Here is a 23,152-nt window from a genome sequence, read left to right as displayed (position 1 = left end):
TAAAAGGGACGATCATTTTAAATGATTCGACAGTAGTTGTTGGTATAAGAAGATATTATGCACAAAAAATCAAGAACAAAACTATTAAATAATTGTAATACATAATAATATACCAACTCAAAAATTAAAATAATAAACTTATAAAATGCATTATTCACAATTTAAAATATATATATATTCTTCCAACTCGTATCTAATATAATATTAATATAATAAGATTATTATATCCACAAACGCATATACCGTTCTACGTATGAATATCGTCGTCGAAACGATATTTTCTCTTTGGTAATGCTGCGGAGCGACACAGATAATATATAATATATACATTTAATAATAATATTAATATTATAACGGTGGCCCTTTATCGAGCGCCATTTGTACGGATGATCCTATTTCGGCGGCGACCGTGGTGAAGTGCAACGGGTGGTAAGGGGGCGTAGGATAGACGTGATGATGGGCCGAGCTGGGTAGATGGGTAGATAGGTTGGGGGAACTCCACGGCAAACGGAAAGGGGGGTAGCGCGCGTCACCGCCGCCGCCGACGCCTGGAGAATCCCTAGCTGCACCAGAAAAAGAAGGACAATGTCATCCGGCGGCGGCTGTGGGGGTCGGCGGATAACTCGGCGTACGACGCGACGCGCGTGCGCGCATCCGTTTCCGACCAATCGGAACCGCCGGGCGTATCGTCGTCGGATGGCACTCCCCACCCCCCGAGCGCGCCACCGGGACGCCAGTTAAATTTAATTATCGGATCATTATGTAGTCGTACAGGCCCGCGAGTTCGTCTGATATCGCGTACAGACCACCGCCGCCAGTGTGGATGTTCGTCTATATAGTGGCCACGCGCGCTTTACCTACGATATCCGAAAAATCGTAAACAAACGATACAATATAATAACGATAATATTATTATCCGCTCACAACATACACCTGCGACGAGTGCGCCGTATTCCGATCGTTGTTCGTATTTACTACGGTTAATATTCGTTTACAATCGCCGTCAAAGGTCCGCGTCGCGGCGGCCTATTCGCCGCGCGATTTCCGACTGCTGCGCTGCAGGTAACGAGTGCGCGGTTTCGACGAGACGGGAGCCGCCGGAACATTGACTTCCGAACAGTGTGTCCGGTGCGAAAAACGGTGGTCCGGTGCCGGTTATCATAACAATAACAACTGCAATAACATTATACAGTCGTATCTATTACGTATAATATAATATATACGTATAACTAAATTGTTGTCGTCGTCTTCGTCGTTATCGTGTCTAATCGGAACCCCGGCGACCGTGCGGCAGTCCACGGTGGTTCTTCGGCGATATTTTTAAACTTCCAATTCCATAATAAATTGCAATGTTTTTTTGGCGATTTTTTACTCGTGACATTTTTTTAAAATCCATTTGTTGACGGTCGCACTGATCACGTGTGACGCTGCTAATCGGAAAATCATATTTTTTCAGACGATTTTGTACAGGTAAACAACCCTACAATAATGCTTATTTTTAATATACGCGTCATAATATGTAATATTTAGTATGTTGTAGTACGTCTAGGACTTATGAGTTGTGTAATTTTTTTTTTAAACTATGTTGGTTAAATATTAATTAATATACGTATGTATATCTGCGTTTAAATATGTGAGTGTAAACATAGGCGTAAATTGTATTTGTTAGAAGAGGAGAGCTAAAATTATAAACATAGAACAGGCCCGCGTAAGGCTTTGCCACCCGCATCCCCTACATAAAAATTTTATAATTTTATTGTAGCATTTATTATATATAAAATGTTTATAGAAAAACTACAAAATTATTTATTTAATGGCGTATAATACATACATTATTATCATTGTCGTTATAAAATATTAACGTATAGCTCAATCATTTTAATTTTATTACAAATTTACAATACAAAATTCATACACGAACCTTAAATGTTCACATAACACATATCTATCGGATATCCTGATGAGGAATTATATGTTTTACATTTTATAATTTCTTATAATAAATAACCTTACATTTCTTGAAAAACTTTTAAAAAGTAGTACGCTAGTACCTACTAATAAATATTAGCTGCAGCTCTATACTATCCAGAATAAACAATATATGTTATATACATGCATTTTTGCTTATAAATGTATACGTTTTATTCGTGAAAATTATGTAATAATTTAAAATTAAGTAAAAATTAAGTGATATTAAGTAAAATAAAATAAAGTTAAACTGATAGGTAATATGTGAAAAAATTTAAAATTTACTATATCATTTTACTTGAAATTTTAATACTTGTATACTGATGAAACTTAGACTGATTATAAAAGAATAGAGTTGTTATATGACTATACCTATATACGAATATGTGGAACATTTACATTTGATATTTGAACAAATGAAAAATACAATTTTATAGTCTTTAAATATGAATACTTATTAATTATTATTATATATCTATACTTACTCATAAGTTAAAATTAGCATCGATCAAAATTATATTAAATGCCATACTATATAAACATAATATAAAAATAATATTTAAGTTAATACCTATCCAATATATATGTACATCAATTTATAGTAAACATAAACTTATACATATTATATACTATATTATGTTTTTAGAAATCATAAAAATCCGAAGCGATTCTGAGATATCTTTCATATCGAATTTATTATAGAAAGAAAACTTTTTGTTGAATATATATATATAATAATATAATGCATAACTAAATATTATGTAAAATCGGTAAATAAATGCTAATAATATTAAAGAAAGGTATATAAATATAATATATATTATATATATTATAAGGTATCCTTATTAACGTTGGCACCTAGTACCTATACATACCACTATACCAGCGTGTTGTATCGGCAAATAAAAAATAAAATAACTTTATATGAAATGCTATTATTAGAAATTATTTAACTATATAAATATACAAGTTGCTCATTTTATGATTGATTGACGATTTAAGTATCTTATACAAGCATCAATAATATTTATGAGATATTATTTATTTTGAAGATTTTTACTGTTATTTATATGTTTTTATTTTTTACGCATTATACGAGTTTTTTTTTTTAATTTAAGTTTTTATTTCGATAATTTAGAGTATTTCGTTTATAAATTTGCATTTAAACTTAAAAATATTTAAATAAATATCAAATACATCCTGAAATCAATACTATAAGTTTTAACTAACTAACTAGGTACTTATTCGGAATTCATTTTTATTTATTAAAATATTATATACGAACATTATTCAGTTTTAGAATATAAAATTGAAAAAGAAATGTTGTCATTCTATAAAAGTAAAAAATATGAACATTTATAATAATAATTATTAATTGTGAAAATATCAATTTTTTCAAAAATATTGCTTACACATTTTTTTTGTAACATTAAATTATTTTTAAAAGATAATTGCCAAATTTTTTCAAAATAATAATGGTTATAAACATTTAAATAGATAATTTTATACAATTTTAAATATAATTCGTCAATAAACATTTAAACATTGATACATTAAATATATTAATATAAAATAAGAGCTCTTATTGTATAATATTTGGGTTTATTTAAAAGTACGACTTACACATCAGCTAGCACTCAAAAAATACTGCACGTGCGGAGGGTGTATCAATATTATGCACAGGACCAGGCGTCAATTTTAATGGGGGATTTAGGGGTTGTATACATTAACGAATAACAAAATAATTATCTCATATTAAGTTAGTTGAGTTAACATAGTACAAAAAATTCAAAAGTGTGAAGTTGTGAAGTTATTCATTTTAATATTACCTTAAAAATGGGAACATTATACTTTATAACAGGTTTTATGGAGTCTTAAACTCATAAAATATGTTATACTTACTGCCAAGTTAATTTTTTTATCATTAAAATTACTTAGGTAAACAAATTAAATAAACTAATTTTATCGTTTAACTAATATTATTCATGCTACAGTTTATTTTATAAAATGCTCTATGATAATGCAAAGTATTTATATTATTAATTAATAATTTTAAACTAAATAATTGTACCTACACTATATAACATATAAGTTATATGTCTTACCCATATTTATTACTTTTACATACAAAATGTAGATATTTTAATTTTGGACAAATTCCTATAATTATCAACATTCGACATAAGAAAATATCGATTCAACAATCGGATAAAAAAAATATTGTTGGGTTTTCCTAATGGATGTCCCTAAGTTGTTGTGGTCGAAACAGGTTATATTCTGTCGGCGGCGACGAAAGGTCGGAAATAGGGTTAAAAAATATTTAGCGCTACTTTAGCTGCAATCACACGTTTATTATTTATAGTTGAATAATATTTATATACATATATGGTTAGTTACCCGGCAATTCTAAAAAAAAACAAAAAAACAAAAAACGGTATACAAAAATATACCACACAGGAAAATATAAGTTATGGTGTGGAAAGTTATTCGAAAAACTCGAGCCAATAAATTATAACGGCATGTAAGGACAAAACAACCCTCTAAACATATGCATACACTGACCCTTTTTATCATGTAAAAACCACGTACGTGTTTTGATTCTTTAGTTGTATCATAAATAGTATTAAAACAGTTGTAATTACAAATAAGGCAGTTAGTGAAAAAGGGGAGTATAGCGAATGACATTATTATTTATGGTTTACCATGTTTATTACTACAGTCATCATAAATACTAATTAAAAACTATTTAAGATTCTTTATCGATGTTTAAAAAGCTATTATCTTACTCGTTTTTGTTTAAAAAAATATTCATATTTTTATTATGTTTTTAACACTAACAGTTAGGTTAGGTTAGAGTTAGCAAGAATGATAAATTGATAAATGTTTGCTTAATTTTTTTCGCCTACATTTAAAATTTAAATTAATTATTATCATTTTTGTATTTTTGTAGTTATTTATGTATTATTGTAGTATCATGTTTAATTTATACTTGTTGACATCTCTGAATGTAAATCGTTTTATATTATGAACTTTACAAGTTCATAAATAAGTTATTAAAAAAGTCAACTATAGATGATTTATGTCATTGATGTATAAAAACATATAATTATTTTCCTCTAATGATAATAAAAAACGTACTTACATAACTTTTTTCTAGCTAAATGTTTTAAAAACGAGATCCTTCGACATTTTACTATCTTCAAATAATCGATCGGGTGCAAAGAAATTCTTACCTTTTACTGCTTTTCTTCTAAATATAATTTTATATTATATTATCTATATGACTACACGCTAATTAACCTATTGTTTAAGTAAAATTTAATTATATTTTAATATGTTTCTTAGTTGGTAATTTATTTTCAGTAGATACTCATTTTATGTTTTAGATGATGTACTATATTCTATTATTGAAATTATTTTTCTATTAAAATTGTAATTTTAATCTAGTTGTGTATCTCTTATTCTGTATTTCTTATAAATATAACCCTATATTGCTTTTAACACTATTTAATCAACTTATGTATCAAGTAGTTGAGTTATTCAATCCTTTTAGTTAAAATAAATATAGAATTATTATTTTTAAATTAAATCCATGCTATCTTTCGATATAATATAATTAATTCTTATAGTTATTTTTTGCGTTTCAGTTATACTCAATGATGTACGAAAGCGCATGTTCGTACCAAAGTGCATTAGACCTAAAAAGGGTGGCGATGTCATCACCACCTAATATAAAAACAGAAAACGATTGTCTTCCAACTACTACTCCACAATGGCCATCGGTAGGAGTGGCTAGTTGTGCTTATAGGTAAACACCACAATTTATTTACTTAATTCGATTAATTAGAACAGCTCTTTGAGTGCACTAATGCATTTATAATACACTATATACACGTTTTATACTCGTATACTAAATACACTTGCACTATGAACAAGTAATAATTTATTATTAATACCTATTTTATATTTTATAAGGTTTGCATGTAATTCCACGTTTGAACAACTCAAACAGTCAGTAGAAAAGGCAAAAGCTGCATTACAGGATCGTGGAAGTTACTTATCATCGTGTGACTTAGGTACGTCTCCTTTTTGTCCAGCAACACCATCATCTAGGACGCCAGTGTCCACTCATCCAACTACCAATTCACTCGATTTATTTCAGGATGAACAAAATAATACCGACAAACGAAACAATTGTAAGTTTATCAACAACAGTTAAAAGTTTAAAAATAACATTCAAATATACGAACACCTATAACATTCTATAATATAAGTGCAATAAAAATTTATCTTTAAATCAAAATAATACAATTCAACTAATGGTAAAAATAACGCAATAATTATTTATAGGTAATATAATAACTATTTATTTTTAATGAATCGTATTATCTATTTTTCTATACCCAATAATAATAATAATATATATCGTTGAAAATCTCCAAACAGTATACTATATTAGAATGTATTGTCGTTTCTATAGAAAATAAAGTTAAGAAGGAAGAAAACAGTTTCCATGGAAACAACTTTCGGTCGTCATCCTTCAGTGGTTTTGTGCTTTTGGCCCTCTGAGAAAAAATGGCGCATTTTGGAACAATTGCACTGAGTTCAAACACAATACATTATATACATATATTTTCTCACCGGGCATTCGGAAACGAATAGGAATGAGATAGTAAAGGGGTTCCCGGGTGTGGAAGAGGAGTGAATGAAAATTGAGTACATCCGTTGTGGCTTTTTAGCAAAAAAATAAAATAAGTGAAAACGAAAAAAAGAAAATGCTTTTTAATGATATACCAGGGACATCGGTTTTTATTATTGTAGTCCACTTCCGACGACCATATCAGACCAGGCACATAATCCTTTTATGATTATCATTTCCTTCCTTGAAAATTCATGGTATAATATAATATTTTTTTTACATACTTCAAATATTTTTTAATTTAAAAAAATTCTAAATATAAGTAATTGCATAAAATATTTAAGCTTTTATTACGCTTACGAGGATGATTAATAAATTTAATAAAGTTTTGAACTTTAATTTAGTTAGGTAATATTTTCTTTTTTTTTCTTTTGATTTAATAAAATCATAATAAATACTTCATAATACATTTTAATTGACGAATCATTACAAGTTATATCAAAGTTTGAAGTACTTATGTTGTTTGTATAAAAAAAATGTTTAAAAACAATTTATAAAACATATCAAACTTTGATGAATATTATTTGTAAACAAACAACTTTTTTTTTTACAATAAATATTAATGAAACTTAGATAACATTTGAATAGATTATATTATAATATATGTATTAAATTTGTAATATATTTGTATATGCATATACATAATGTAATCGATAAATTATATATAATTATAAACATAAATGAGGCATTACACGTAATAAAAAAATTACCTAGTTTAACTGTTTAAGTAATATTAGGATCTTATAAGTTTGAAATTTATTTGGTAAATATTTAATTGAATGAAAATAATGTCTTGAAGCAAATCTTATTTCTTGTTATAAATGCAAGGAACAGCGAGAATAGAATCCTTTTTCTTTCAAATGTTTTATTTTTCCTTCTTTTATTTTTGTAAACGCTTTTGTTGTTTTTTTTTCAACACCTTTCTAGATAATTATTTTGCTGACGTAAACGGAAAATAATGAATAACCTACATAAAAAGAAGGAAAATTATCATTATAAACAAATATAGAAAAAAATAACATAGACATGATAAAAAGAAGACCTCCGGAACATTAATACCGATTCCAGGCGACGAGCCGCAACGATAGTATCCTTTTCCGGTGTTCCGGTTAGTTTTCCTGGTGCATTTTATTTGACACAAAAGAAATGTTATTTAACAAAATAAAATTAAAATATCTATTTAAAAACATTTTCCAGACGCTCGTGTTTTATTGTAAAATGTGATACTTTTGAATAATTAGTGGAAAATATGTTTTCTTTCTAAAATTATTAACTAATGCGCTGACAACATACTATTTCATTTCAGTTAATAATCATACTTGATTTATTAGTTATTTGTATTTTATTTGATTCGGCCCTCATCATATTATTTTCTCTTGACATCTATGTTATTAATGTTTTCAATAACGTGCAGTTTATTTATTTTGATTTAATATTCAATGATGAATAATAATTTTTTAATCACAAATACAAACATATTTTGAATATAATTATATCTGTATTCATATTACAAATAATAATAATATACTATATAGATAATTGACATTTAGCTGTTGCATATTAGATTTAAAATACATTTTTTAGTTATTTATATTTTTTTCTACCACAAAATAATTACTTGTGACTTGTAATGAATATAAACGTCCATAATTCATAAATATTTAGATCACATATAATACATATATTTTCGTATTACGAAAAGTATTGGTCACCATATGCATATTATTTTTCTATGTATTTAATAAATAGTTACAATTTATTTTTTATTTTTTTTAGACATTGATTCATCAAATAGCAGATATGATAAAAGCTCTGGATTGATGCATTTATCATCGTCTACTTCAAATGGTAAAGTATACACAATACATTTATTTTATATAGTAATATTTCAAATAAATTTTAAAAAGGATAATTATTATTTTATAAACGCAATTATAAAATATTTTATAAGTACTTAGATTCTACCTCTGAATTGAAATGCAATATGCACATTGTAAAACTACATTATTACTTTGACAAAACATAATTGTATTTCACTATAATATCTACTACGGTAATTTCGTCTACACTTTAAACATACTCGTATAAATAACTAATACCTAAGTAATAACGTAGTGTCGTAGTATACATTATAATTTATAAGAAAGAAAATTAAAATATATGGGATCATTGGGAACCAAAGATTATAGGTTACTTAACCCAGTGGTTTTCAAACTTTTTTGGATTGCGACCACCATTTTTTATTTTTTTGTAATGCGACCCTTTTCAAAAAAAAACCGTTGTTTTATTCATCAAAATTTGATTTATACATTTATACATGTACTACCAAAATGACACCTAGGTAGGAACTGATTATTATAAATATTTTTATTAAAATTTTTCAAATATAGGTACCTACGTATACGATATGTGTTACGAACAATTTAATAATCAAACGATAAGAGTACGCTCCTCGGCATGTTATTGTATGGATATAGAACAAAATAAAAAATTATAACTTTATTTTATTTTTTTAAATAATATGGAAAAATAATCTCGTCCATTTTTTTGGCGACCATCCAGGTTGAAAACCACTGACCTAACCAAATGTTGCATAACTTATTTATTCATCAATAATATATAATTATATCATTATAGCTAGAGTATACCTATCTTGTATCATTACAGCTTCATAATACTGTAATTGCTTATTATACATATAGAGTTTATCATAGATTAATTTTGTTGATATGTTATATTAATTTAATTTTAATTAGTACCATAATTAGTATGCAATCTGCGGTGATGTATCAATTAAGTATTTAGTATGTTGATTGTTGATGCAATGTATTCGCGTGGTGGTTGTGTTGCATATAATTGCACCGAAACCCAGAAACCGTGTTTTACATTAAAAAAACAAAACATTCTAGACTGAAGTATTTATTTTGATGATGTTTATTATATTTTATTCATAATGAATATTGGAATTTATATTTATATTGTTTTATGAATTTATTATATGCCTAAAATAGCAATATTAAATTATCAGAAAGAACGTATAAAAACGCAATTGTTGTAACAAATACTGAAAAATAATACGTTTTCCACAAATTCTAAACAAACGGATTACGTCGAACATATGTTGGGTTCTAGCATATTTATTTTGAGAAAACTTAAATTGGTTTATTCTAACCTACTAGCAGTATTACTGTTAACAAAATTCTACCAATGATTGAACAATATTATATTTTGGTACCTAATCCTCTGATAAAATTAATAAAATATTAAAATATTTTTTTTTTCATAAAATGTACATAAATACACAGCTTAATTCTTTTTTTCTGTTTTTCTGTTTTTTTAATTTCATTATAATGAAACTTAAAGAAATAAAGAAATTCAAAAGACACTTCTTTCACAAAACTTAATCGGGTCAATCCTTCACTGGTAAATCAAAGCATCTTTTCCGATTACGTCATTATCTATAACATTCAAATAAAACCCTATTCTCATGGATCTAATTCGTATTTAATTTAAGCGATCAAAATATAGTTTTTAGTTACCAATAATTCAAGTTTTACCAAATAAATAAAAAATAAATTATATTAATACAATCTCATAAGGCGTTTGCTATAAATAAACTAAAATAACTATAACACAAATTTATATTTTCAATATTATTTACTTGTACTTACGTATTAATACGACATAAATACAAAATAATCTCGTTATTGTCAAATAATATTGTATAGGTATCCCGAAAAAATTACATTTCAAAAATAATAATCTGTGGGCGGAGACGAAAAATATAACCCCCACATGGCTACATACACACCTAATATGTATGATATTGAATTATTTATTATAAACTATAAATGTAGCTGTGATGTTGGGTGAAAAGGGGAGTCGCGTGACCCCCCTCACTCTCTCCTCTTTGACGATATAGTGTGTTTATCTCCGACGAAGGTTCGCTTTTACAATTTTACAGGAAGGGGGAAAAACTGTCAACCCATCGGTATGAGGGTCACATGTTGTTACCATGGAAACTGTCGTCAGTCAAATGGCCGCCATCCCATACCGCCTCGCCAATCATTCCTATTCGGGGCTTTCTTCTTAACATCTAATAGATTTTTTTCTGTTTGGCATTAAATTATGGTACAAAGGCGAGGAACGTTTTTAGATTCTTTACAAAGTTTTTATAATATATTTTTTCGATGATTCACACGTTTTTAACAAAAATACTATTCAAACTTCTATAAATATAAAAGTCATAAGTCTAATTGTAGATAATGAGAAGCTTGAAATCATTTTTATTTGCGGCAAATCAGATTATCATGAAAACATTAATAAATAAATAATAGCCAAAAATGCAGTAAACAAATACACAGAGTTTACAATATACAGATAACTAATATAAATTGTTCAAACAATTATTTACATAACTAATAAAGTAATAAGTATAACACTAATACACTAGCTATTACCTATAATATTTACACTATACAATTATGGGGTTTTCACTTATTATCTATGTATAGTAGGTACAACCAATTTAATAGTATACGACTTTAACATGATATATGTTGACTATTTTGTACTTGATTATTACGTCAATTGAATTTCTTGGTGTAGAATAATAACGTTTAAAAATGTTAAGTAAAAAACTTATAAAGATATGTGGTTTAGGTTATTAATTTTATGTAATTTTAAATACTTATACGATTTGATTTATCTCCTACTACTGAACTCTATATTAAATAAAAATAAAAATACCCGGTCTGATTACCAGCTGAATTGCAGCTATTCTTTGAGCACTCTACTATTAATTTATTATTTTAAATTTTAATACATATATACGTTTATAAAGCTACCAAATAATAAATATATTTAGCTATTGAATACTGACTTATAAATAATATAATGAGGACCAGCATAAAACTATTGAAATATATTGGTATATAACAATTATTATTCTATTAGATTTAAATATTTTAAAAAATATCATTATACTCATTAATATTAATTAAAATAAACATATATTTTAACAAGTAGTAGTCTGACTTATATATAATATATAATATATTATTTAATCTTTAGACTATTATAATGACGTAAAATCTATGTCCATATATTTTTTAATATTTTGTAAACATACTTATATTCTGTAACTTTGTTGAGTAAAAAATATATAACTATAATATTTTTTTTAATAATTTCTACAGGTTTATCTTCTGTAGGAAAATCATCGTCGTATTTGCCATCATCCATATCAGAATCATTTAGATCGTCATCTAAATCAGGTATGTCATTAATCTGTTTGCGTTTGTATTAAAGTTAATTCCATCAATAAAAGTTTTATTTTAAATAATTTTATATTTTTATTATATGTATTTAAATAATTATACATGAAGGTGAATTAGATAATAAAAAAAAAAAATTTAAATGTATTACAAACAATGTACTACATTCACATTAAAAAGTATGCAATTAACTTCCGTCTTACTATTAATAGGTAGGTATATATTATTATTAGTAGTAGTTAATCATTTATATTCATAACATTTGGATAGGTTTTGGTATATTAACTAGTATTATAAAGTTTGAAATCAGTTCATATATAAATACATAGTAGGTACAATATAATAGTCTAGTCTAGTGAAAGTGGAACATTTTCCCTGAAATGGTACACTATAGAAATATTACTATATATTGCAGCAAATCTCTATTATTATTTATATTTATCTTTACTATTATTTGTACTTTGTGAATCATAACATTTAATAAAATGATCACCAAAAATTAATCTTTTTTTATATCCTTGTATGAGATATATCTCATATAATATATATTAAATCAATAATAAATCATAATGGGGACATTGAAAGGCAAATTTAAAAAAAATATATAAAAATGATAAAATAAGTTAATTAAAACAGTGGTAAAATGACTTCTAATTTTATTCTTCGCTTACTCTAACAATTTAATACGTATGACATACAAATATACAATTATTAAAATCATAACTTTTATATAGGTTCCCGAGTATAGGGGACATGGCTAACATGGCTTTTTATAGAAAGAAAATGGTATCCTTCTCAATAGCATAAATTCTTTAAAATATCATTAAATTCTTTTTTAACATTTTCAACTATATACTTACATATTTTATATGTTTCATTTATTATTTCCATATTATTTCGAATAATACAAATATTGAATTTTTGTGCTTTTACTTGTCTTTTATCTATATCTAAAAATTGTATTAAAATAAATGGAGAAGTCGCTCTGCTAAGTATAAGTTTTGAGTATACTTAGCTATTGTGTAAGTCATTGTTATGAGTTTGTTAAATTTTAATTCAATAATAAATCATTACATACAATAAAACTATATTTTATTATTTATTAATATTTTTAAGTGATTCATCTAATAATAATACGGTAGGTTGGACTAATTTTTACTAAAATCATAACATATTACAACATATTTATAACAATAACTAACTAAGGTATAGCATTATAAACGAGTATTATTAATAATTTTTATTATCCTACATCGATATACCTAATATAACTATTATCAACTTATAAGTCAATAACGAGTCAATAAAAAAAGTACTATACAACAGTGTAAATATAGATTTTTGGTAAAAATATGACTCAAATTTATTCTAAATATTTATATAAAATAGTTTCTACAATTAATATTTTATAAATAAAAACTGAATAATTTAAATTATTTGAAGCAGAGCTATTATTTTTCGCTTATGTGTTAAATTTCAATAGGATTTGAACTAGGTACAAATTTGTCTAAAAAAAATTGTTCATATTATAAAAGGCATTAAAAAAATTTTAATTCCTGTGCGGATGACTTAAGAATTATGTTGTATTGCATTTTTAAGCTAATAAAAGATTATATTTGGTAGAAATTTGAATTATCAAGTTTTTATATATAATTATTATTTTTGTAATTGCAAAAAATTAACAAAATCTATTGTCAAAAACTAGAGGTTACTTAAATATTCCTATTTTTTGTCAATTTTTTAGTTTTTTACAATGATTTCTAAAAAAGAACTAGGACTCTCCAAAATTCAATTTTCAACCAAAAACCAACCTCAAAGTTGAAGATTAAAACTTTTTTACTGCTCCTATAAAGCTAAAGCTGACGTCTGCAGAGAAAAAGGAAAATATATCGTTATTCCGTTCAGAATCCTAAAACATTATTATATGCATCTAATTATTAGTGTATTTGGAAATATATAGGTACTGTTTATAATAATGTATAGCAGTGGAATATTTATGGGAGGGGGGGGTGATATGGGGGATAGATCCCCCCTTGGTCTTTTTTTTACTGGTAGGTTTAATAATTCCATACGTGTATTACAGACACACAGAATAAAATTATTGATAACGCTACACTTTATTATAATATTGAATATTGATATATTAAGAATTTGGAAATTTTATGGTTGATGCCCGTAGTCCATACACGACTTACTAGTTACTGCTAAAGTGCTAAATATGTATATGATTGAAAACAATTCGTATCGTAAATCGTAAAATGCTGTCAATCGTCATTATTGTCAAATGTCAGTAACGATCCGGCTATTATCGTGTTTTTAATAATAAAAATGCGTTTAGTTGCTATTTCAAAACATATTGCAGGGCGAAGGGCCGAAGGCATGTACCTATATATAAATAGGCGTTCTAAACAATAAATTCCAATACAAATAATAATCAAACTTAAACAGTAAAATACGAGTTATTAATTATTTTTATAATTTATTATTGCAATAGTTTATTTTTAATCCAGCATAGTAATTACTCATTATAGTCGAACACTCGCGCTTTTGCCAGTACTAGGCTGGTTGCCTGGTACACTATTTTTTACTTTTTTCGTCCTACATATATAAAAATATATATTTATCAATAGGTACTACATATTGTATTCTCATGGTTTTCTCGGTTTTATAAAAAAATTAATTACCTATGAATAATAAATCTTCAAACAAAAGAATACAGATTTATATATTTATGTATAGGTACTTATTGATAAAAAATATATAAATGTTTAACATTTTTGAGAAACAGTGGTGATAATTGTACCCCCCTCCATGTCTAGGAAATTATATATGTTTGCCAACGTATATTCCCCCCTTGACAAATTTCTAAATACGCCACTGATGTATAGTACGCATAGTTATAATAAAAACTAAAAAGAACAACATAATATGCGCGCTCATAGACAATATTATTATAACACATAAAACACGTGCATTGTAATACAAACTATGTACTTACGTATATGGCATTGTTATGAAAATAAGTATAGAATCATCCCACATGTCATTCATTCAGTTTTTGTAGCTGTATTTTAAGTAAGATTTATGAGATTTATTCATTTGTATCCAAAATTTTAGAGTTATCGAAACACGCAAGAATAAAATTTACCCCTATTCTACCGCCACAGCAGGCTGAATATACATTAATATAATCGAAATATAGGCAGGTATCCGTGTATAATATACAGTTAGTAGTAGAAAAAATAAACATTGATTATCGTGTTTACTTCGGTACCTATACACACGGGTGATGGCGTGGTGGCGTTTGTCTGTAGCGTTAATATAGGTATATATATATAGCGTGACTGACATCCCTTTTTCGCAATAAACCGTATAAAAGCCAAGGTGTCTCTTCGTGACAGTCATCGAATCGAACAATGCAATATAAAATTTCACATAGGCAAGTCTGTACAGTGGGAGGAGGCCACAGTTAACTCGGTTATGATTAATGGCTCCGGCCCCCTCGCCGAACGACTTTAGTCCATCCCTATTAGCAATAAATAAAAATATTATATACATTTTTATTTTATTTTTTTTTTGTTTACCCAGAATGCTTTGTCTCGAAGCTTTCATTCGTATCCACCCTTCACCCTTCACCGTGCACACGTTAACCTCGGCATCATAAAACATTTGACTCAAGATGTAATCAAAGCTGAGAAAACCCACCAACCCGTAAATAATAGAGGTTTTATTTATTTTTCCAATAGCTAGTGCATCAACTAGGGCGATGTGTCGGAAATTGAGCCCACACTGTAGTCAAATTTAATATTTATTCGTTTAATATATATTCAATATAAATTGCTCGTACATGTATGTAGTAACTTTATCTACATAATTAATTAATCACTTCACCTAATCTATGTACGAGTATATTATGTTATATTAATAAATTATCTATTAAAATGAAAACATTCCTGCAACCGATACATGCACAGTTAAACTAATTGAATTTGAAAATATTAAAAAAAAACAATATTGTGTATATTATATATAATAACTAATACGATCCTAATTATATGGAAAATTATTTAAAAAATTATGATAGAATTACAATAATAGCTATGATGTTTAAAATATACATTTTTTACTACTGAGACTCGAACTTTGAAAAGTTATTATTTGAAACACGTGCAGTGTTCCATTGTCACAACGAATATATACGTTACCCCTCTAGTCGAACGTTATTTTACATAATAAAGAGAATTTATGACAATAATAATTATAATTGTTACCAGTGAATTAAATCGAAGTACGGTATGGTTACTTTTGTCTGTCGTCGATACCATATCACATGTCGTCTCTCTACCTCTTCCACCCCAACAACGCAATGTTATAGTCTTTGAATACGCTTGCTCTTGCCCACTATCACCCCGACTCCTTCGGCACCCTACACGGCCTACACCATATACTGCGCCCACTCGCCGACCGCCGCGACGACGAGTTTTCGAACATGACTAATCTCTATGGGTTTCCGTTTCGGAATGGAAAGTCGGCGGCGTACGGTTTCCTGCCGTACGTACGGCTCGAAATAATAGCCCCAGTCCACACGCGTCGCGGCCTTTGTCAATTAAAGGCCCTTTCGGTCCATTTCACCAGTGGACGACCGCCTTTAACGAGCGACCCTTTCACTCTGTCCTACAACTCGACCATTGTTTGTTTATGATTAAAACCAAACGGGCCAGAAAAAAATACGCGCATAATAATAATAAAAAAATAATAATGTACACAATAGCGTTTTTATACGGAACATCTCACATGACATTGCAATAATTTTTCATTTTTATGACAACTAACGGCGATGTACCAACGTGACTATAACAATATCATTATGTCAAATTTTATACTTAATTTTATCAAATGAAATTCCTTTTATACGAACATTATGTATTTATTTTTAATATTTTTATCTTTAGGTAAAAACCTTAAAAGTTGAACTATAAAATATCAAAACGTCGATAAAAAAATTGTATTATTTTAATACAAAAATAATTGGAATCGTAATGAAAATTATTAAACTAATATCTAACCTAACCTGTATCTATATTTTAAGTGTTATTATTTTATGTATCATAAAATTCTAAGATTGTAACTTATACATGTATAAGAAATTTATTCTTGTATTTTAATCTGTATTTTTACAGCTAGGTATATAGGTAGATTGTATCTCACGTATTTAATAAAAACCGTCATTTATAAACTGAAATATCAAATATTATAATGTATGAATAAAAAAAATGTTTAACGGGCAATGTGAATAGTACATATAGATAGGTAAATTACTATGGAGTATAGAGTATATTATTAAACTTTACTAGTTTATATTAGCACGAATAGCACGTAGTACTTACAGTCTACAGACAACAAAATAAAGTGTAATAGTATTAAATAAATCAGTAAATGTATGTTTATACTTTATAGTCGCTAACAAAAAATATACACCTATATATTTCACTCAACCTTAAAACATGTGTTTTTATTATAATTTAAAATTGTTTTCACCTGGCGTAGATTTCATTAAATCGTTTAATGATATTATACTTTGATATAGCTTGGTTCCCCTACATCTAAATAGCATAGATGAATTTAATAATAAGCCAAAGTGTTCTCTGTAGGTACTAATCACCCCTAAAATCAATTCATTATTATAGTATACACCGCTGTGTGGTCATCACCTGTCTATACATAAATATATCTGACGGCTAATAAGTCTAATTTCAATTTATACTGTGTTCATTGTTTAATCCCATTATGGCATTATTGCTCATGGCGCATTGTACATCGAATCATCATTTTAAGATGACTGCGATTAGTGAAATATTGAATGTAGTATAATATAGTGATGTAAGGTATTATCTATGTAATTAAATTATAGGAATAGAATTGATTACAAATATTTAGGTTCATTCTACAACTATATTTATTAACTATTAATTTATCACGAAAGTGTACTTCTATAGAAATAAATATTATTATAACTTGAAATAATATTGAGCTATTTTCAAAATTTTAATTCAAAGCAATACTTTATTTAAAACAGAATATTAAAGGATATCGATACACTGTCTATTATTGTTCTTTTTTCTGACCCACGCATAGCATAGTGAGCTATTATTTTAACTTTAAGTTAATGATTATACACCTACTTCCTAACAAGGTTGGTTCAATGATTCTGCTGAATTAAAATTTATGATATTGCGGATGGACCACAGAGATAAAAAACTAATAGTGTGTTGACACCATCATAAATAATAATAATGCAAATATTTAAACCATGTGTATGAACCGTGTATCTAATGTTCATTATATTTTATATTAATAACAATATTATCGTTAAATTTCGTTGTTAATTTTATGACATTATAAAACAATATTATCAATTAATTATTAAGTAATAATTGAGGTGTATTAGATACTTAAAACTATGTTTATCAGTATTCTTTATTTACTTCCTTTTGAAAGACGAAAGTTCAAGAATATTGAATGACAGAGTGCGCTAGGATATTGAGTTTCTCTACGATCGATATGATCCGGAAGGGGTGCAAAAAAACGGAAAGGAAATATTGGTAACATAGAGCGCACTACTCTGTCTGAAAATTGATATCACTTAGGTAAACTTTAATCAAGTAATATTTGAAATGCATCTATCTACTAAGATTAATATAATAATAATAATTAATAATTAATATTGTATTTTAAAATATGATTTTATCTGGAGCTGGGTTTGCCTACTATATTATAATGTTTATATTTAATAGGATTTTTTAATTTATATATTTAAAATATAAATTATTACAACAAATAAACTTACCATGTTGCCTATAAAATAGATTTACTTAAATATAATGGATCTCAGTTTAGTATTGATTTATTAAATATTTAATAATTGTTTTATGCAATTCAGCAATAATATCATGATAATATAGTTTTATGTTTAAGTTTTTTTAAATATAATTGCGATCGTTTATACTTAGTTTAATATTTAATAAATACAGCAGCGTCTATCCACTAGTGTTGAGTTGGACCGTGGTTAATGGTTTTTATATAGCAAGTACACTAATTGGATCCAAGATTTTTCAGATGACTAGTTTAGTTCAAGTCTTCAACTAATCATTAGTCACATCCTTTGAATCGTCCAAAATATTGGTACTCGTGTCCTTAGGTATATCATATGCTACCTACCGTCAAATGCCATTTACCATTAACCGAAAACACTATATTATGTTCTATCTACTAATTAATTACGATTTATTAAACTAAAACTTATTTAATATAATATTGTTGATCATCATCATGACATCATAGTCAATTATTTTAAAATAGTGTATATTGTAATGCTATGGTGTTTTTACATAATTCGAGAGTGTAGTAAGTTATCATTATTTTGGTTATTTATCAGTTATCATAATGGGTATTATAGTATTGTATTACTGTTAAAGCTTTTTATCTAATAACTTGTGTCACAGATACTTTGCAGTAACAAAATGAAATAAAAATATAACACATATCATAATATTAATAAAACCTACAGGTATGCGTATACCATATTTTCTAGTTCGTAGTATACTACACGTCTACATCAATATAGTAGCAAACAATGGTAGATAACATAGGTACTACACGAATACCAAAATATTAATAATAACTATTTATAGTCGTACATTCAACACTTCGTTATTAAAATCATTTTACATTATACGTGAATAATTTTACTTCAAAATTTAAAATGATTAAACATTAATGTATTAAAAAATAAAATTAAAATATTGGCAAAAAAATTAAAATTTGACTTGTGTGCCTGTTATTATTTTATAGATCGATCACAGATGTCCGTTTGGTTCTGTAAACATTAAAAAAAAAAAATGATCATGATGAATAATAAATGCATTGTTCAATATAGTTTTATTTTTAATAAAATGTATTAGACACAAATTATCAATACATGCATTGAAATTTGAAGTTGCTTTACTTCGAACTTCAATAAACTATGTAATATGTATGCTATATTATTTAACATATTAGAATTGTATCTTTTTATAGATATATCATACTATGCATGATTATATTAACCTACTCAGAAAAAATAATGACAAATAGATATTATCAATTATTTGTCCATTAAAAAACTATAAACCCAACACAGTGTTAGTTCACATTTTATATACAAGAAACTTAGATATTAATTTATATTAACTAACTATTGAGTAAAAGTAGGTATTTATAATCAGTTTTCATGTGAAACTATTCTCCCTTCATTACATGATAAAAAAACATAGAAATAGTTGTAGCTAGCCTTAAAATTATAATTATTTGCATAATAAGGAAATTCTGAAACATATATGAAATAGTAAATAAATATATTTTTATAATTTTATGTTTATATTAATTTTCGTTTATATACATATTGAATTCAGTGTGCATATTTATATAAAATATTAAAATGTGTAAGTTTATAACATAAGAGGGTAAGTTCCTAAGTGATAGTTATGCATATATATACAGTAGAACCTCTCTAATCCATCACCTTCGGAACTGGGGGTGTGGTCGGAACGCGAAAAAGAAGGTAGGATTATCTGAATATACAGAACCCTATAAGGGAAAAATTAAACTAGCAATTAATTTTATATATCTACAATAAATTTGAAAATCAAAATTTATTTTTGAATTATTCATATTGATAATACTATGGTCTGGTCAACCGGAGTGGCGGACGAGAGGGGTTCCTCTGTAATTCAATTTTGTTAATTAATCATTTCTTTGTAAAAACACGTAAAACAATAGTTTTTATTTGCACAAAAATCAATTTATGATTTAAATAACTATTAGGTATTCTCGTTAAAAAATGAAACACATTTTATCGAAAACCCCATAATATCACATTTTTACTCTAATAAGAATACCTACCTAGTCAACAACAACATATATTATGTCAAAACTTTTTGAGACGACGGTCCCAGTAATACATTTTGATTTTTCTACGAACAAAAAAAACCACATTCTATTATTATATTAGTACAGATGTTATTATATGCGGCGACGACCCTTTATCAAATTAATAATGCTCCTATGAGTGGCATGTTGAATGTTACAAAATCAGATAAAAATAAGCGTGCGGTTACAAGCGTGTTGGCCGCGTTTGCGATATATTATATTCTCTACGTTACCTTATCGTTTCCTGTTCTCGACACTGCACGTGGACGACAACCGTATCAATTCATGTTTTTTTGTATACCCTAGTGTTGGCCCTACCGTATTTTTACTGACAATAATTGAGACATGACTCACAGATAATCCAAAAAATATGTATATTATATGATACATAATCTCATATTTTAATATTGTATAGGATGTGATACAGTTTATGTAAAGAAAAATGTAAATACTATAATTGTAGCATCTTATTTTCAAAGTAAACTAATTCATAGTTTTAAATGCTTTAAATATATTATTAAGTAACACTTATCATACAGCTTTTACACGTATTGTAAATAATTATTTTATAAATTGTGTAATAATAAAACTAAAGTTAAAAAAAAGTTTAATGGTATATTGCTATTGTATATTATTATTTATTATTTATACAAAGAATTAAAAAAATTATTATGATTTTCAAAATGTTCATACGTATATAATAGGGAAATTAACAGATATATGATTATTAATAATATTAATAGTGTATCTAAATATCTAATACACGCACGACGCACGCCGTTATTTTTGCTTATTCTCCCACTTAATATTTAATATCTATGGTATTAAAATTATTATTTTTTTAACAACCTAAATTAAAGTTGAAAATATTTAATTTATAATATTTTTTACTTTAATATTATTATTATTGTTGCCATTACATTATAGGAAAACGGAATTAAAATTCCCAGGAAAATAATCTTTGGAATAAAATATTACGGTTCATAATATTTTGATGATAATTTAAGAGGATTATTAGATACAGTGATTTCCTGTCTTTGTCCAACATACGTGTAGTATAGAAATTGAAAGGTGTATTCATTCTAACGTACCAATTGATCTAATGAAGCAATAAAAATTTCTAAAACAGATTTAAATTTTTCATCAAGCTTACTCGAGATCATTTTTTCTAGATTTTTGATTTTTTAATTTTGTTTTCTCCGAAAATTGAAATACATCCATTTTTTTTTTTAATTTCTTCTTTTTAGTATGATTTTTTTTAGGATTTATCAAAAATGTAGGTAAGTTTATTTAAATTAAACTTGGCGACAAATTCAAATTCTTATGGCTTCACTAAATCAATCGGTTTATTGAGATTAAAATACGTCTAAATTCTCACATTCCCGGTATATTAGACAAAAACAGAAAATCATTGCTTCCAATCCCCTAAGAAACTTTCAATATTATTGACGTGTGTATGTGTACCGTTGATAATATAATATAAGGTAATATATACATCATATATCCATCTTATCTTTAATAGAATCACGAACACGATTTGTACATTCATTAACTATTGTGAAATAACTATTTAACTTTTTAATTTAATGTTTCGACTCATCGAAATATTTTATATATTTACATTTCTGCTAAGATAAAGTGACTATTAAAATAGCTAATAATTGAATTTTTTATTTTTCAATCTTTTACATAATGTAATTACTCCATAAAATAAAACTTTTAAAAATGCCTCCTAATAACTATATTTATTACAATTGATAAAAAATAATAAAACTATGCTACCTATCTACCTACATGACTAAATATTGTAAGCATTTAAATTCGTATTCAATCTTTTTCATACGGTTGTGTATATGAGTAATATTGTATTCTGGGAAACATGATATTTATAATCAATAGCATTATATTGTATTGATTATTGTCATTATTTTATAATTATTTATTTATTTTGTTAAACCAAATACTAATATTAATATTCATTTAAAACTATTATTTAATATTTATAATATTACAATTTTTAAAATAGAGTTTTTTACCTAAATAAAGAATATTTATTATTATAGACCAGAAATGGGCAACTGGCGTTCCATTTTTAACTGGCCCGGTAGCCTTGGCCTGTGCTACATTTCAAATTACTTTATAAAAATATAAAACGTTAGAATTTGTTTGTATTTAATTTTATTATATTTATAAAACCGGCATAATTTATATTTTAAAACGTATGAATTTTTATTTAGTTATT

The 23,152-nt window shown here is 26.6% G+C and overlaps 1 protein-coding gene across 2 annotated transcripts in view; it reads left to right on the top strand.

The window, feature by feature from the left end:
* The first annotated feature begins 771 nt into the window (after nucleotides 1-771).
* The window catches only part of LOC132921584 (DNA-binding protein D-ETS-3-like), a 55,482-nt gene continuing 33,101 nt past the window's right edge, over nucleotides 772-23,152 (top strand). The window contains exons 1-5 of one of the 2 annotated variants that reach the window (XM_060984680.1): nucleotides 772-1,470; nucleotides 5,616-5,776; nucleotides 5,944-6,164; nucleotides 8,444-8,515; nucleotides 11,866-11,943. In XM_060984680.1, coding sequence (XP_060840663.1) covers nucleotides 5,625-5,776; nucleotides 5,944-6,164; nucleotides 8,444-8,515; nucleotides 11,866-11,943 — 523 coding nt within the window. In that variant the 5' untranslated portion in view covers nucleotides 772-1,470; nucleotides 5,616-5,624. The remainder of the gene's footprint in view (nucleotides 1,471-5,615; nucleotides 5,777-5,943; nucleotides 6,165-8,443; nucleotides 8,516-11,865; nucleotides 11,944-23,152) is intronic. The other variant, XM_060984681.1, reaches the window with a different exon arrangement.

The sequence above is a fragment of the Rhopalosiphum padi genome, chromosome 2, assembly GCF_020882245.1.
Source record: "Rhopalosiphum padi isolate XX-2018 chromosome 2, ASM2088224v1, whole genome shotgun sequence".
NCBI lineage: Eukaryota > Metazoa > Arthropoda > Insecta > Hemiptera > Aphididae > Rhopalosiphum > Rhopalosiphum padi.
Note: the sequence above shows the minus strand (reverse complement) of the source record. Positions and strands in the feature narration are given on the sequence as shown.